General features: G+C 39.4%; 1 protein-coding gene across 6 annotated transcripts in view; it reads right to left on the bottom strand.

The window, feature by feature from the left end:
• MCTP2 (multiple C2 and transmembrane domain containing 2) overlaps positions 1-19164 on the bottom strand; it is a 153074-nt gene that overhangs the window by 83941 nt on the left and 49969 nt on the right. For 5 of the 6 annotated variants that reach the window (XR_006274660.1, XM_038420090.2, XM_043493612.1 and 2 more), the window contains 3 exons: positions 13352-13516; positions 11474-11604; positions 597-783 (listed from right to left, as the gene is read on the bottom strand). Coding sequence is in view for 5 of the 6 variants with exons in the window: in XM_038420090.2 (XP_038276018.1) it covers positions 597-783; positions 11474-11604; positions 13352-13516 (483 nt within the window). In the remaining variant the exon portion in view is untranslated. Of the gene's footprint in view, positions 1-596; positions 784-11473; positions 11605-13351; positions 13517-19164 lie in introns of those variants that run through there. The other variant, XM_038420091.2, reaches the window with a different exon arrangement.

Here is a 19164-nt window from a genome sequence, read left to right as displayed (position 1 = left end):
AGTGCAAGATATATTTAGAGAGGCACCATGAGCCCATGACTAGAGTACTGAATTCAGAGACAAGGATCTGGGCACCATTCACAGCTCTATCATTCACTCAATCACTTAAACCCTTTGTGCCTCAGTTTCCCTGTCTATAAAATGGGGGTAATAATGCTTACCTATCCTGTGCAGCACTTTAAGATCTATGGTTTAGTACAGAAAGTACTAAATATTATAATCAGGCTTTATCTTCCCAAAGTGAAGAGACCAGAGCACACTGCCACAATGAGAAAAGAATTCTAAATACTACTTTCTCTCTCTCATTATGATTTTTTAACATTCATAGTCTCTCATTTCCTAAGATAACGTCTTAATGTAATTCAAGATTTCAAAAGGGAACTGTTAGTTTAAAAACTGCCAAATGCAAACAGCCAAATTGCTAGAGGCTAACTGCTCTGTCTCTGTCCGCTACTGTCACTTGTCACACTAAACATAATTACGGTGTGTGATACCTTTTTCCATTAGAAGCGGTGTTATTACGACTGGGACAGATCTTCTTTTGATACAATTTTCAGTATTTTTTTTAATAAAGTAGAAACAAAACAAAAACTCACATAGCGCTGGGAAATCTGTTTCCTTTCACTGGGGTCTCCCAAGGGGCAGACACACAGATCAGAGATAGAAACCCCTGAACAGGGGGTAACAGCAATTAGCATAAGCAGAGACCCCAGATGCTTCTCCACTGGCAGTTCTAGAACATTGGTCTGCTTGCTAGGTAGTGCAGTAATATCCACTTTACACCTAGAATAACATTGTCATGGATTAATAATAAAGAGGATTACTTTAATGGGACAAATAAACCCCAACACATACACTTTTAAAAATAAGCCATTTTTTTTGCCCATCATTAAGGATCAAAAGGTACAAATGAACTAAGTTTAGAAATCTAATTTACTTTTCACCATTTGGGCTGTTTGGTCAAGGGGGCGGAAATGGGGAAGGGGGGAGGAATGAGAAAAGCTAGTTAGTTTCATTTTGTTTCTTGTCAGTTTCATTTCTGTTTTCCTTGCACTGGCACAGGGATTGAAAGTTAGGACTGCAGCCTCTGTAGTGGTGAGGTTTTAAATCCAACTCTGCTCTCCTCTCCCACAAAACCCCAATGTCTTCTGATTTCTAAAAAGGTAAAATCATCATCATTTGAGTGGAAATACAAAGTCGAAATGTTGTGTCTAAAATACCAGCTTCATTTAAAGCAGACTTCATTTTATGCTGCATTGTACTGTATGCCCTGATCTTCTTTACAAACCTTACTAGATCTAGGCTTTCATTGTATTGTTATATTTCCCAGAGGGGCAGTGTGGCTTGCAGGTAAGCTGCCAGCTCATAATGCACATTGTTATAGTCTCTGACACTTTTGGAAAAAGAAGAAAAAAGAAAGCAAACATTAATGAGAGACAACAAGGCAAGGACCAGGTTGGGGTAAGAAGAGAGAGTTTGCTGGAGAGCCTGAAAGCAAATGGTCAAATGTGATAAAGTCTATACACCTAGTGCAGCTAACTGCCTTCTGTGTGGAAGTCCAGAAAATGGAGTGGAACTTTCAAAAAGCTCTATTAGGTTTGGCATTTAAAAATAAGCTGAACAAAAGTTTGTGGTTTAAAAAAAAAAATAAGCAAGGAAAGAAGCTTTATTTCCATGATATACGGGGAATCACATTTCTCCAGCGGATGTGGAATAGATGATAAAAAGAGTTCTAACTCCACTTAATGCCTGCCGACAAGTTTTTATTTAAACAAAACTTGTTAAGGTGTTGTCTTAATAGGCAAAAATTCCACAGGGGTCCCATAGGTGGGTTTCTTCTGGGTAAATGGTACATGTACTGCTCCTGATTGATCCCATTCCAGTTGTAGAGCTGGAGCAGTTTGTACCCATCTGCTATAAATTGCATGCTTCCTGCTTTTTAACAGCCTATTTTCTGTAAATGTTTGGAAAAACTTTCCAAAAACCTTTAAATTAACACACACACAAAATCTAACCTAAGAAGTAAAAGTCACTGGTGCGATGAGAGTATAAGCCATTCACTTGCTCTGCATTAGGAAGTGTTTATTTGTGCAAGATTCTAACTATTGGAATCAATGGAAATGCCTCTCACTCTCTGAACTCTATGTAGTGCACAGGTTAAACACACAACTAGTTGTACGTTTATTCTTATTGATTGCACTCAAGTGCTGTGGAAGAGGAAACAAGGTAACCAAGAAAAGAGCACCAAAGTTCCACGTACTACACAAAGGCCAATTTCAACCCATGTTCCCACTGTGAGAGATTGCATTTAGTGCTCCTTGCTACACCTTCAGTCCTGGAAGGTGAGGAGGTGGGGGAGGAGAAATACAAAGACATTTTCCTCAAACTCTTATCACTTTAATCCAGGAGATCGATATCACCTTTGCCTAACTCCTCTCCTAAACAAGTTCAGCTTCAGCTTTCATTCAATACTGATAACTGTGTGCAGAATGTTGCACAATACACAAAGCAAAACTGAGAAAAACTCAGAAAAAATTGCTTTTTCTCCAATCTCTTTTAGTGATCATAACATTAGGTGTTATGTATAATAAGAGTAGGTGGGCGGGGGAGGAAGAAGGCAATTATTTAAGAGAAAGGTGTCCCTCCTACACAGACATAATTTCATCAAAAATCCGTGTCTTAAAAGTAGAGTTATATTTAACTCCAGTTTGTTTTGGTTAAGACTGACTGTTTTCACCCATTAAAAAAATTAATATCAACAAAAGGTCAAAGAGAAGATTGAGTGTAAGGGTGTGGGGAGGGATGCAGATGTGGAAGGGAAACCAGCAGGAGAAGGAGTGTAAGCATTGTTTCCTCAACTCGTTTTTGATTTCCATGGAAAGTAACTAACTGACTCAAAACATCTGTGTTCACTCAAGTTGCTAATATGCCTTGTCTATATGTGGTACAGTTTTTCCTTAGGAAATTGCAAACAGGCTCCACATCTGCACTGGCAAAAGGCAAAACTCTTAGAGAATTAGTACACTTAATCTGATTCATTTGAGTCATTTAATTTAATTGATAACACTGCAAAAAATTGTCGTGAAAAATTAATCAAGAATTGAGTTTAACAGATGAATGTAGTAATTTCTACACCAGCAATCAGCTCTCGACTACTGCTACTATGGTTCACTTACTTTCACAGCACTTCCCTTGCACTCTGGAAACCATTTTTTTTTTCTCTTACTGTTACACACGCGAGTAGAACTTCACTATTACTATTTTTATGTGGAAGGAGTTCAGATACTACCGTGATGGGCAGCAGTATACAAGCCTAGGATGAAGCACCACATGAGAGTAAACGACTAAACCCACAAATTTATTTATGCTTTTAGGAGACCAAAATACCCCCTTGAGCTAAATTCCTAATATATGGTTTCAGAGTAGCAGCTGTGTTAGTCTGTATTCGCAAAAAAGAAAAGGAGTACTTGTGGCACCTTAGAGACTAACAAATTTATTTGAGCATAAGCTTTCATGAGCAAGTGAGCTGTAGCTCACGAAAGCTTATGCTCAAATAAATTTGTTAGTCTCTAAGGTGCCACAAGTACTCCTTTTCTTTATTCCTAATATAACAATCCTGTGTAGTGGCAATCTCAGTTTTTTACTCACCTCCTTCCCCCAATTTACATTTCCCCAGTTCTTAGTTCAGTACTTGGCTCTAATCACCTCTCTAAAACTACTGTCTAATCCTCTCCCCCCTATATTAGTACACCTGTACATGTTAGGTAGCGATACAGATGTAACCTACTGGTTAGCATGTGTTATGTATCCCCCATCTGTTCCCTACCCACACAAAATCAGAGTTTGTTACAGACTCCAGCTTTAATTCCAGCTGTAGAAATTCACGTGTTTAGTTCTGGAGGTCACTGATTCAATCCCTGGTATACTTGTGGCACCTTAGAGACTAACAAATTTATTAGAGCATAAGCTTTCGTGAGCTACAGCTCACTTCATCGGATGCATTTGGTGGAAAAAACAGAGGAGAGATTTATATACACACACACAGAGAACATGAAACAATGGGTTTATCATACACACTGTAAGGAGAGTGATCACTTAAGATAAGCCATCACCAACAGCAGGGGGGGGAAGGAGGAAAACCTTTCATGGTGACAAGCAGGTAGGCTAATTCCAGCAGTTAACAAGAATATCAGAGGAACAGTGGGGGGTGGGGTGGGAGGGAGAAATACCATGGGGAAATAGTTTTACTTTGTGTAATGACTCATCCATTCCCAGTCTCTATTCAAGCCTACAAGATCTCTATCATGCATTCCTACAACTACAGTACCCACCTGCTGAAGTGAAGAAACAGATTGACAGAGCCAGAAGAGTACCCAGAAGTCACCTACTACAGGACAGGCCCAACAAAGAAAACAACAGAACGCCACTAGCCATCACCTTCAGCCCCCAACTAAAACCCCTCCAACGCATCATCAAGGATCTACAACCTATCCTGAAGGACGAGCCATCGCTCTCTCAGATCTTGGGAGACAGACCAGTCCTTGCTTACAGACAGCCCCCCAATCTGAAGCAAATACTCACCAGCAACCACACACCACACAACAGAACCACTAACCCAGGAACCTATCCTTGCAACAAAGCCCGTTGCCAACTCTGTCCACATATCTATTCAGGGGATACCATCATAGGGCCTAATCACATCAGCCACACCATCAGAGGCTCGTTCACCTGTGCATCTACCAATGTGATATATACCATCATGTGCCAGCAATGCCCCTCTGCCATGTACATTGGCCAAACTGGACAGTCTCTACGTAAAAGAATGAATGGACACAAATCAGACGTCAAGAATTATAACATTCAAAAACCAGTTGGAGAACACTTCAATCTCTCTGGTCACTCGATCACAGACCTAAGAGTGGCTATACTTCAACAAAAAAGCTTCAAAAACAGACTCCAACGAGAGACTGCTGAATTGGAATTAATTTGCAAACTGGATACAATTAACTTAGGCTTGAATAGAGACTGGGAATGGATGAGTCATTACACAAAGTAAAACTATTTCCCCATGGTATTTCTCCCTCCCACCCCACCCCCCACTGTTCCTCTGATATTCTTGTTAACTGCTGGAATTAGCCTACCTGCTTGTCACCATGAAAGGTTTTCCTCCTTCCCCCCCCTGCTGTTGGTGATGGCTTATCTTAAGTGATCACTCTCCTTACAGTGTGTATGATAAACCCATTGTTTCATGTTCTCTGTGTGTGTGTATATAAATCTCTCCTCTGTTTTTTCCACCAAATGCATCCGATGAAGTGAGCTGTAGCTCACGAAAGCTTATGCTCTAATAAATTTGTTAGTCTCTAAGGTGCCACAAGTACTCCTTTTCTTTTTGCGAATACAGACTAACACGGCTGCTACTCTGAATCCCTGGTATATTGGCCAAGGTGGCCACACAAACATACCCAACACTGCACATTATATACATATATTTCATTTCCCTACATGTTTTTTCCCCACCCCCAGGTCACTCATGAAGGTTTTCTGGTTGTAATATATTTTAACGTGTATTAAAGATTGCCCTGTTGGCCCATTTGTAATCTGCATACTTACGCATCATTCAGTTCCTTGCCCCTTTTTGTTTCCAATAATTTTGCAGTTTTTATCATTTGATTCAGTGCTAATTTGGGGGAGAGGGGTTGTTCGTTTGTTTTTACTATAACAAGCAGACACGTTAGATTTTTACTCACCTCAATTGATCTTAACCTCTTACTCATCACCGCAATTTATATTAATATTTTATACTACAGCCAACTCAGCACTTGACTAGATTGTAGTCAATAAAAGAAAATATGATTAAAAAGATGAGTCTTAATATTTGGATAGGGATTTCAAACTCCACAAAGGCCAGGAGTGTTTGGATATAGGGTTTTGGCATCTCCCACTCTAAAAGATAGGTATTTTGACTCCAAACTCTTCTTATAGCTTGGTGGAACTCAAATCCAGGGTTTTGGTCCAGCTCTCACGGCCTTACGACTCAGTAACTATTGTGCTGCTGTATAATTAGATTGTTTCTTGGTGCAGAGACACTACTGGTACTTGCCAGAGGCATCCCTCATAAAGATGTCACACACACACACACACACACACACACACACACACACACTTATTTAATGGCTTATAATGATCTTCCCTTAAGTTCAGCAATTTTCCTAAAAACCTATTTCTGGGACTAAATTTGTGTAAAATCAACATTTTACAGTCTCTCTCAAAGCATTTTCCTTAATGCGGAAACATTCTCTTCGAATTTCGCATAAACAATTTCATTCAGCCTAGACAGATTCTGCAAACTTTAACATCTTCATTTATTAACCCATCAACATTGTCTTCTGCTTAAAGTTTGCCTTTTATTCTGAGGGATAAAAATAACACTGAACAAATGTTACTAATGGTTCTATGCAGACTAAATAGAAGGATCATTTCACCTGCACTGAAATCAGCCACCTTGGTGTTGCGTTGTGGCAGCTGAACTACACAACACTTTGGATACAGTTTTCCTCCTCATTTTATAAACTGATTGGAAATGCCAGGGGAATTAGGCAGGCAGAATCTAATAACCCAACATGTAATTTGACCAAGAGATTATCTTACTACACATAGAAAAAAAAATTATCAAAAGGCCATTTTCTTGACGGAGTGACTGGTATGAGATTGCTCTGATAGCCCACTGACCAGCTCAGAAGTGGACAAAAGTCCTAGACCCTAGCAATAACATGACTTTTGTATGGAAGGCATGGTATACTACTTATCATACATGTTCTAATATCTACAGTTCAGGACACAGAACCGCTCTGTACTGGCTGCATACTTAATGTTTGTATCTTATGAAAGGAAGATAAGAACTCCTCAGGAAAGACAGGAGAAGAAAATTAGAAGCCCCCAGCTATGCCCTACCCTTTTATGTTATGGTAAGACTACCATCTTACTGACTCCAATGGAGCCACAGCGCCTGCAATCAAGAGTAGCAGTTTGTCTGAAAATCCAGTTATGTCTAGAAGAGGGACCATGTAAAAATGACACTTTCTTAGTGAAGGGAACCACTCCCTGAGTTAAATCCTGGCTCTGTGGAAATCAATGGAAGTTTTAGAATTGAATTCAGTGGGTTCAGGATTTTACCATATGTGTCTAGTCAGATCAGGCGGCTTCCATGTTAAAGCACATTTTACTTTAATTGTTTAGCTCTTACAGTTAGCACAGCCAATATGGCTCTGGGAGAGCAAAGGGGATTCTATTCTAGCTTGCTAATTAGCAAAAGAGTTGTTAACTAAGTTCCAATTGCAAAGCCAGATTCCGCCCTTGCTCACAACTGTGCAGTTTCGCTGAAAATATTTGGGTTGCACAGTGGAGAGAACAGAATTTGGAGACAAGGGAGGTTGCACAGGTACAACTCAGGGTACAACTGGATCCATAGAATCTTTTCTTTATTTTGGTGATGATACAAGTGCCAGGAAGAACACAGAATGGCATGTGAATCATTGAGACAAAACAACAATGCTATGTTTTGCAGAACTGCTTTTCAGATTAGAACTACACATGAACTGTTCACAAAAAAAAAAAAAAAAAAAAAAAGATGACACTGACACTGAGTGTCAGGTTTTTCTACACTGAGAGAACAAGGCTTGTATTATGCATCCAGAAACAGTGGTCCCCTATATTTGAAACACCATTTCTAGGCTCTCAATTGTAAATGTTGTCTCTACATTTCCTGTACATTGTGTTGCTATGGAGAGTATTTCCCTGCACTTGGGAAGACACAAGATATTTTTGTCAGTAAATAGTAAAAAAATAACCTAAAAAAAGTCTCGACCATACAGACACTTTTTTTTTAATGCCAAAAATTTTAATAATGCTATTGTTTTGCAAAAATAACCAATTCACTGATGAATTCTTGTCACAACAAATGGTGATCTCCACCTGCTGAAAAATTACTTAAGTCTTTTTTCCCCCTCTATGCTAAAAGAAAACCAAGAGGACTCCTTTCAACATTAAGGGAACTGAGGCTAGATAGGAAATGTACTAGCATTTGTGGCCTAACTAGGAATAGAAAATATCAAAAGTAATGAGCATGTATTCTTTTAAAGAAAGAGAGAACCAGATTCTTCTGCAAACATTTGTCCATGTGATAAGCAAAAGTATTCAGCAGAAAGCATTTCCTGTCTGGGAAAACACAAATATTTGTATGGCCAGAGGATATCATTGCATTTGGTGAAGAGTTGCAAATTATTTGAATGCATGAAGCAGTAGACTATTCCTACTAGTTATTATCCAATGAATGCCCCCAAAGCATGCTAAATTTAACACAATTAAAGTCAGTGTCCCTGCCACAGAGGAAGAAGTATGCAGCAATGCTCCAAAAAGGGCCACATTTTTTGAGTTTAATGTACCTACCCAACATACATAAAATAAGCTTTTAAATGATATATGATGTGAGTGTATGTATGATGTGGAGCTGTCAGGTAGTGCCACAAGCCCTTAGGTGAGGCGACACAATGGTACCCAAAACGAGAGTCTTTTGCACAGAAACACTGCAACAGGACTGTGACTACAATTTTTACCATTTAAGGTAATTTCAATGCCTTAAATGTGGTGTTTATAGGTCAAAGCTACAAAAGGACAAAATTTTTACTGGTTTTACATGGGCAAGTTTTTTTCCCCCAGAAATGATGAAGCCATTTAGCATGTGGCAAAAATGGCAAATATCAACATTTTGCAACCTACTGACTTGTGAGAGGTGCACTTGATTCTGATGGGACAAGTAGCTTCTTCAACCGAGCCAAGAAATCTGACATCAAAATATTTGCCGACAAGCCCAAGACGACCAAATTTAAGTCTGGCAAGGGAGGGACAATCACAGCAGCTATCAGTCCAGAAATTGTTTTCCCACAGAGCCCTGTCTTTAGCAAGATGCAGAGATGGTATTTCAATGGCAACTGGTTTTAGTCATCCAATAGGACCTGTGCCTATGTCCATCTTCCACGCTGATGGAACAATGAGAACAGAAGAGAAAGCTGAATTAGGGCATCAGCTGGAAGTTCAATGTGAAAGAATCCATGAGCTAATAGCATTCAACAAAGAAACCATAGTGTATATCAGAGATGCCATGGCTGTCATACAAATGATGGCTGGAGATAAATTCCACACGTACTATGAATTGGCTGCTGAGTATCTGAGGCAGGTCCTTAATGGATTTCACAAAGCTATTTCTGTAACTGAAGTCTTTGACAGATATGACAACAGTAACTCTATGAAACTGTAGCCAGTCAGGATCTAAGGTTGGATGCAAGAAATACCAGGTGATTTGTGGATACTCTGTGCCTCTATGGAAAAAAGTTTCTGATCATGGCATCCAGCAAGCAGCCACTTGTCAAATTTAACTGTGAGGAGATGGTTCAAAATGCACCTGAAAGCGTAGAAACACACTCTACACAAACGTCATCCTTGCTGGAGGCTTTTCCCAAAGATGAAGTAGCAAAGTCCATCACCAGCAGAGGTGTTATAGAAGCCCAAGACTTGTACTCAAGAGGAAACAGACATAAGGATGCTTCTGCATGCTGTATGCACCAATATGGGGTTCTTGGGGGGTCAAAGGAACCTTAGTAATTAGATCAACTGATATAGATGTTTTGGTCCTTGCTCTTCACTACTTTCGAGAAATAGAAAACATAGATAAGTATGTCTATTTCAATCCACATGTTATCAGCATAATTGATAAGTGTCACCTCAAACCTGTACATACAATTTTTGATAAGACTCACTCCTGACTCTGCAACACATTTCCTGCTGGCCACGAATTAAAAGGATGCGACTCCATGTCATTCCTATTTGGTACTGGGAAAAAAATCTGTTAAATGTTGTTGCAACAAATAGAGCTTAGCGCTTCAGAGATCTTGCCAGATGGAAGAGAGTGATAGGCAAGCTACAATGTCTGCAGCAATTAAGTTGGTAACAGTGCTGAATGACCAGTGCAGGAAAAACAGAGACCTAAACTGCTTGCGCCTCAATCTAACCATCAAAAAAAGGACAAGTCACTGGCCAAACTCTCACCATGTGAGGATAGTTTTGACGAGCATGTCAAAAAAGCATCTTGACAAACAAAGATTTGGATGTCTTTGCACTTTGGAAAACCAGATATTGGTTCACCATTGCAACACGGATAGAAAAATGTGGGTGATGAAGTACTTTCTGTATTCTTCAAGGGCCCGGTGGCATGTGAACTTCTACAAGACCTTATTTGTGACTATATCAGAAGGAGTCGCTGCACAATGAACTGTGTCTATTTTCAGAACAATCTTCCCTCCATAGAATGCAATGAAGATTGTGGTAACCCACATACTCTTGACAGAGATCATAGTGATGAAGTACATGAGGATAACAATGTAGAATAGACACGTCACCAGCGCTATTATATTTCAATGATACCTGTACACATTTATTATTAGATTTTGTTTTAACCTTAAGATGATTGTTGCGATGCTTTGTGGTCATTAAACTAACAAACGAATACATATATTTCAAAGTGGTCATTTTAACATGTTGATGGTGTCATTGTTTATCCCCGTTTCTATGGTAATGGCATCACTTGATACCTTCACATCATACCTCATCTTAAAGTAGACATAATAAGTTTTCAAATGGTGGGTGGGTGGGTGTGTGTGTGTTGAGAGAGGGTACGTTAAGTTAGCCAAATCAGCAATGTCAGCTGCTCACCTGAACTTAAACACTAAGCCACTGATCTTGAAATTGGATATGCTCAAGCAGGCCCCTGTGGGGCTCCATGCAGCTACAAGTGTCTGTCTGTGTCGATCCAATTTCAGGATGAGGGACTGAGTAGTGACATAGTAAGGTCAAAGGAGAAGGCAATGAGGAGGAATGTATGACAAGGGTTACAAAAGATAATGAGACCTCTAGTCTAATACAAACAGAATGTGACTTGATGGGAGGGGAAGGGGGGGACAAAGAGATAGGACACACACTTCCATATTACAAAAACATAAAAAGCTCAAAAACTAATCCTTAAAAGAAAAAATCTCATCAGCAAAGGTGATGCCAGCCCCATCACTTGTGAAATTTAAAGCATAACTGGGAAAAGTCTTAGGGTCTATTCAGGAGGGAAAAAATCCTGTGTTGGCCACAGGACAGACGATTACCCAACAGGTCTGACTACAATGAATTTGTGAAACAGAATGAAATTATACAGTTATGTGAGTCACAACCTCTGCTCAAGTAACCAGCATGTTATATTAGAACACAACACATGTAGGTATTTATATTGTTCCCCTCAGAGCAGCATCTGGGTGCTGTCAGAATAACGTAAAGCAAAGTGTTATGCTACTCTGGACAGTACAGTGCAGGTTACATTGTTAATATTGAATTTAAAAAGTACCATCACATCATCATCCACACTTTAAAAACTTACATTCCCAAAAGCTCCTCACGCTTTTTGTTATCCTCTCCCCAGACCTCAATGTCCAACATATCCTTCCTGTCAGAGAAGTAGTGAAAATCAAACTGTTCCCTCCACTGAGGATTTGCACTCTTACACAGTGTCTAGAAAACATGCAGTTATAATATTTACTTTTCTTAAATGGCAATTTCTACAGTTATGTATACATCAATTTCATTGACAAGAGCAAGGTCAGATGTTTGAGCATCAAGTACCAAGAGGAGCATCCCCAGCAAGGCTCTGCAGCCTATCATGCAGATCTGCATTTATCTTAAAAGTGTTTTCTTCCCCATAATGATAAATAGAAAAGCATGATGTGAATGTGTGGTGGGAGAAATGCACATATAGGGAAGTTGAACCACCATCTCCAGTTTAAATAGACCATCGGCCTGGATCAATGTCACTTACATTGGCATAAATCAGGGGCAAGCCCTTGGAAGTCAGTGAGGTTGAACAGTTTTGAATGAGATCAGAATCAGGTTCCAGGTTTTCATTCTTTTATGTTAAAAGAGGGACCTTAGCAGAGGTGGGAATGAGCAGTTAGGACCTCATCATGCAAATATTTATACACACAAGTAACTTTATGCATGCAAATAGTTCCACTGAGTTCAGTGAGACCATTCATATCCATAAATTTACTCAGGAACATGAGTGTATGCAGGATGAGGATCTTAATATCTCTTGCAATACACAATACATTAGCTTATATTGGAAGTACACCAGTGATTCTTCTATATGTGCATTGATCATTACGAGAGACAGGATATTGGATTACCTGTACCACTGCTATGATCTCCCCCTCTTGTCTGCTTTTATGTGTTGTGTGATTGAACAAGAGTAAATTAAATAATCCCCATAAAAGGATGTGAAACATTTTCAATTTTAATATTTATCATTGCATTAAAGGTAAACATAAAAGTGCACCTTAGATGGAGATAAGGCATCTTAACTATCAAGATTAACTAATCTGTTCATTACTTTTTTTAAAAAAAAACTACTTTTCTAATGAAATAGCATCATGTTCCGTTCCTCTTTGGTTATAATTAATTTATATGTTTTTGAAAAAAACCACAGGATGACCACCTTTTGTGGAACTTCTGTCGTCAGATCATCAGGGCTTGTTTCTAGAATTATCAGGTCCTGTAACCCACTCTAGAATATCTAGTTCATTTGTTTGCATTAAGAGGGTTTTGTTGTTTTGTTTTTAATTGCATTTCCACCCATCTTTAGACTGAAAGGGTGAAACGCCCAGCCACTGGAACTCCATTCAATCTATGGACTCCAGGGAAGCCGCACGGGGTGCAAGTAAACATGAACTCTGGCCCAGCTCTATGAAGAACAGAATGAAGAACTAGCTCTGGGAAGCAACACTGGAAATTTCAAGGGTTCTTTTTTAATATTAAATATGTATATTCTTTAAAAGTCAATGAATGTTTTTAAAATATCAATGCACAGTTTTTAAGGTCTGCCCTATACAGCACACTTAACATTACAAAATGACTTCTGTATTGGCAGAGAACAAAACTGTGTGTTATGCATGAATCCTGTTTCATTTTATATTAGTGTTACACATCCATCGCTGTGAAGTGTATATTTTTATATAAACACACACACACACACACACACACACCCCATAGTTTCTATTTCCTATTCTGCAATTAAATGTACATATGAGGAAAAGGGACACAAAAAAAATCTAAACTCCTTGAGCCTCATTTTGGTCTCATTTACACTGCTATAAATCAGGAACCACTCCACTGAAGAAAGAGTTCCAATGGTGTAAAGAAAAAAAAAAAAACAGACCCCTTATTTGCCCTACCTTGCACACTTATAGAAGTTGTTAATACTTACCTTACTTTTATATTTTTGATCTCCCAGTTTTAATAGGACAAAAATCTGTATCATGCCCCCTCCTGGGATATTCTTCCCTTCCAATAAAGTGATTGTCACAATTCCATTCCATATTTCGTTCTTTCGCATGGATTCAGACAGTCGCATATTTCGTATGAAACTTGACTGAAAAACAAATTGACTTCATGAAGACGCTATTGGATGCACCTCTTTGGTACTTATATGGCCTTCCTTACTCCAAGTGCCACAATCTCTACTGCATCTTCACATCACCTGTGGAAGTGCAGAAGTACTGCTACCCCCCTTTTTATAGATGTAGAGCTGAGACACAGACACACTAAATCATTTGCCCAAGGTCACACAGGAAGTCTGTCAGGGATGGGAATTGACCATGAATTTCCCGATTCCCAAATTGGTGCTCCAACCAACCACCAGGCTACCTTTCCTTCCCATTCTGCACCTCTTGGTCTTTGTTTACTAGTCTTTAGTGTTTATGTTACCAGAATTTGAGCTTGTGAATCAAAAATAATGATGCCTGCTTAAACATGGCAACTTTTATCTGGTGGTTATATGGCAATTACAACGTATTTATTTACTTTATGATTTCATCATGTAGTGGCACATAACAGTATAGCACTGGCAATATTTTATGGGAAGTGGAAATGACTAAATGGACCTTTTTCGGGGGGAGTAGCAAAGAGATCTGGAAACTTAAGGCTACACCTTTCTTCTCACTGTAAGTCATGCCATATTTGGTTGCCATGCAATAATTTTTTAACATGCCATGCTTCTGTGCTTCAATCATGACAGTCTGGTGGGTCCAAAAGGGAGGAGGAGATTTCACTAGTCACATGAAAACAGAACACTTTAGCTTTAAAAACAAGAAAGATATGGTGTTACTAAATAAAAAGATTTCAAGAGCACTTCAGGCCTGGGAACAACATTTTAAGGAAGAATTACTCAGTAACAAAATTCTTAAATCATGGGAGGCACATACACAAGTTTTAACTTGCTTTTTACTAGTTAAAATACCCAAATGTTTGAATCCCACATGCATATTAATATACTTCTATTTAAACACACAGTTTGGCTTTCCTGGCACACTGGATGCAAATTCCTACCTTTAAAAAGAAAATGAGATTTTGATTCACAAATCCAGCTGCAGTGCAAATTTTTTTTTCAGTTCATCTTGTAGGCCAAAAAGCTAAAGCATGACTGTTCCCATGGACATACTTCAAAGTCCCGGCAGATATATTCCTCCCTAAACACTGCAACTATTTCAAAATCCTTTTTATAAAAAAGGGAGTAATGTCCACAAGAGATCAAAGGGCATTCTACAGTCTGGCAATTGCTTAAGAAAAATGGCAGTGCTTCCATGAAATATGCCCTAAAATAATTTTGTGGCTTGGTATGTCCTAATTTTGAATTGGATGTTTATCTTGGAAAGGCTTCTATCTAACTTGTCCATAAAACAGCTCCACTTAGCTCTACGAGCCCTGTGAAAATGGAATCCAAAGCTGGCTATTAAAGGGGCCTAGAGATTGCTTCCATATGGCAGAACAGCATGGGAGTGGAGGGCTAAGGCCTACAGCAGGCGCTGCTTGGCTTGAGCTCCCGATCTATCCATGGACACTCGTTGCATTACACCATAACATCTGGATTATTGCTTGTAATGTCCCTGGGAAATATCCACTTCCCATCAAAGCCTTTATCTATCTCAGTCGTACTTTGAACATTTTAGTATTTAACACAGTCATGTTTGATGTGATGTACTTGCTGCTTTAGGTCCAAGGATTTTCCCTCCCTTCCTTGGAGGAGGAAGAGGTTTTTGAAGCTAGTTCACAAAAAACAGACAGAGTAACTTTATTATCCACAGTACATTTTGTTTTAAACTGAAATCTCCACTTAGCTAGAGTCTCCAGGCTCAGCAACAAAGAAAGTTATCATCACGTAATTTTAAAATCCAATTTGGTGAGCCCTCTCATAGGGTTCCTTCTGGTTTTGATCAGTCCAGTGTTTTATGGTAGCAATCCAGGTCTATGGTCCTCCTAAGCAGTACGTAACTCCTCAGGGCAACATTCAATAGAGGGCAAAGGACCACATAAGACCCCTTGCATGACTTCGTAAGGACTAAACGTTTGCTTTGCCACCAGCCCTGAGTAAGAGTAGGAGGCTTGAACAGTCAAAATCTGCTTCTTGGCCTGTTCCAGCTCTGCTCAATCCCTGTGCATCTCTGGGGGTGGGGAGGGCGGGGGGAGGGAACAATACCTCTCAGGAGGCTGCTCTACCTACCACAATGCAGGTAGCTGGCACATGGGGTCTACTCCTCTGTGGGAGTGTTTGGATCAGACCGTGGATCATTTCCATGGGTTTAAAGTGTTGGAGAGGACAGTTTACACTGAGGCGAACGTCACCCAAGGTAAGAAGGGGCAGATATTTTATTATTCATTTTTAAACCAAAATTATTTCATTATAATTCTTTTCTCATGCTTGTCACCTAAGCATTTCAAAGTGATTTACACAGTGTCAATTAATTAAACCTTGCATCATCCTCATGGGGTCGGAAAGTATTATCTCCACTTTATAGATGGGTAGAGAGAAATTAAGTGACGTGCTCCCAATCTCACAGCCTGTCAGTGGCAGAGCTGGTAAGGAACACAACTCAGGCGCCCTCACTTCTAGATGCTCCTCCAATCACTACTAGGTTACACTGCCTCCCCAGAGAGGGCACCGTGCTTGTGGGGAAGGGTAAAAAGCTTTTCTGTATGCTGGTGAGCAATAAAAAAGAAACCATCATACATTTATTTAAATTATACAGTGAGGTGGACAAGCGTAAAATGAACCAGTCTTTCGCCTCCTGTACTTAAAAGGATGAGACAGGACAACAGAAAGTGTTCAAATTCCTGTGAATAGGTCAAAGTAGAATTTGGAACCACTGTAATTTGCAAAATAAAAAAAAAAGCAAAAACCAAGTTTCTGGATCTCTGCTCATTAGGCAGGGAAACGGTTATGCAGAGGCAGTTTCCCTCTGGGAAAGAGGAGAGGAGGACAAGAAAGGCAATTGAACTGACGTGAGATTGCTGTGATGGCACATGACCCTTTGGCAACTGAGTTCTATGGCTCTGTTAAACATTCAAAGATCACAGAGGCACCACTGCCCAAAGGGTTTTGCTATAGAGAGCCAAATACAATGAGGCAGGCAAACACACACATGAAAAGGAGGGTGAAGGATTATCCTCTGTGATAAGAGGAGTGGGAGTACTTCAGTCCAGAGTCATCCTTTCAGCCAATTTATTCAATCAGCTTTAGATATCAAGGTGGCAACTGAATCACTTGTTTTAGGAATAAACTGCTGCAGGTCAATCCCCTCCACCCCCCCCCCCAAGCAAACCCATTTGTTTGCTTCCTAGATGTTCAACACTTAAAGGTTATTCATCTGTACAAAAATGGAAATAACATGCAGGATGCCCTCGGTGCAAGAGTCTAGCCACCTGGGAGAAACAAGGCTACTAAGCATCAGACATAGTGTTCCCCTATGCCCCAAAATATCTCTATAGGCTAAACAGCCTGGGAAAAAAGGAAGGGAAGGGGGCACTTCATCTTGTTTTTCTTACAGATGGATAGAGTATGGCAAATACTTAATAAAACCAAAGGGACCATGCTTCTTTCTGCAGCACCATGTACATTTGATGAGCAAAGCAGCAAATTACACTCTGGAGTTAGCTATATCAAAAAACAATGCTATCCCACACTCCCATCCTAAGCAAGGGGCTCTGATGCACATATCTTGCTACCTTTGGGGATGTAATCATGCCCAAATAACTTACTTTATATGACACCCCCCTCTAAAAGCAGTGATAAATATATGCTGACAAATACGCAAGCCACCCAGTTCAATACCTCTTGCACACTGATTTCATATGCAATATTCAGTAGCTGAAATCATCTCTGCATCCTATCCATAGCCAATGCTTGCATTATTTTTATTGTCTTCTATTTTCTGTATTAAAAAGTTATATTTGCTTCTCTTTATTTATTTTATTTTTTTAAAGAAGATAGGGAGCTGGAAGGACAGTAAATAAAAAGAGTATTTAAAAAGGTAACTACAGGTTTAACTTATATTTTTTCCACTCTGCACATGGGACTGCAACAGTTATTGGTACCAGTGTGGAGTCATTGCTCCTTTTGGGATATTACTGAGTCCCTGCAAGATGGACGGGTGACTAAAGTAATAAGAAGATTCATTTGTGACATTGGTATCTGCTATTTATCAGTCTAAGATAAAACTTAGGGGATCAGATCCAGTTATAAGCCATAATTGTCTCAGACAGAGAGTTGAGAAATCAAAGACTGAAAAACGTACCTTGTTTTTTTCTCTTTAAGTCCTTCTACCCACATATGAAAATACTACATAACAGGATCTGAAAATTACAGTAAAATCCCACCTTAATTCAGCTTGAGAAGAAGTTAAGCTACCCCTAATATAAAACATTTGTTTTCCTGATCATGTTAGAGATGTAGATTTCTGAGACACATTTAATTTATATCAGTGCAATGCAGATTTATCAGGAACCGAGTTGCACAAATGGATTGTATATGGAGTTTTTCCTCCTTGAACAGCAACCAAAGGGTAATAGCCAGAACAACAGTGCTGAATTTGTGTATCTATTATATAATGTCCCCCTCTCCCCCATATTTCTGGTATCTTTATCCAGTCTGTCTGCATTTCTTCTACCCCATCACACTTCTCTGGCCATTGTTCCATAACCTCTCATGCCTTCCCTAGACATCTATATTCCCCATGCTCACAATTTTTCTTTCTAGCCTTTATGTTCTGCCACAAACTGCCACAGACCAGAGTTTCCTAACTAAAGGTGGTTATTGATGGACAGTACTAATGTTTTAATGCAGTAGCAGAATCAATAAACTAGGAAATATTGCTTTGTCAGATTTTTTCCAGCTCATTCTGGGAAATTCTTTACTGCCTTGGATGGCCACAGAAGCTTTTCTTATGAGATCACATTCGAGCATGAACTATGTCTTCTCTCTGAAGAACTGAAGCTCTCTTACCCTCTAGTGGCTATAACTGAATAGAGCAAAGGGTTGCAGCTATTTTTTCTTTCAACAATAATCTTGCATCCACTAATCCAATATCATGCTTTGGCATCTCTTAATTTTATTTAAAACAATGTTAAGATGTTAACTGGAGCCTGGGGAACTGAATGACCTGCCAACGTGAATTAACGCTTTATCTCCATTATTTCAAATCAAGTGTTTAAAATACAGAGATAATGTACAACAAAGAAAAAAAAAAGCAAGATAGAACTTTGGTTGTTTTGGATGGAAAGGACTAGAGTTGGAATATCTGGCTCCCTGTCCTGTGACTCCAAGCCAGCGAGATTCGAGAGACAGCTGTGTGTGCGCGCACATGGCAGAAAGAGAGATCAAGTGTGGCCACTAGTAATTTAAAGAGCTTTAGTTAAAAACTGAACTGCTGAGCTCTTCAATTATTCCATCACTTTCTGTCATATTCCATTTAGCAATTTCTGGCTGTATCTCTGCAGTATGAATATAGCTGTAGAAGGCCAGCATTATCCTTGGAACTGTTTGGTTAAGCCAAAATAGCAGCAGACCTGTGCCCAGTTATGTACATTACATGTCCTCTTTACAGAAGTATTTTTGGTGGCATTATACCTGGGTGCGGGTCCCTATCTCCCATGTGCTGAAAGGGAGAGTAATTATTAATTTCATATAGGCACAAACAGCTTTATGAGGAAACTCCCCAGATGTTAGGTGTTCTTAGAAGAGCCAAA

The sequence above is a fragment of the Dermochelys coriacea genome, chromosome 10, assembly GCF_009764565.3.
Source record: "Dermochelys coriacea isolate rDerCor1 chromosome 10, rDerCor1.pri.v4, whole genome shotgun sequence".
In the NCBI taxonomy this organism is placed as follows: Eukaryota; Metazoa; Chordata; order Testudines; family Dermochelyidae; genus Dermochelys; species Dermochelys coriacea.
The sequence above is the reverse complement of the archived record's forward strand: the minus strand, read 5'-3'. Positions and strand labels throughout refer to the sequence as shown.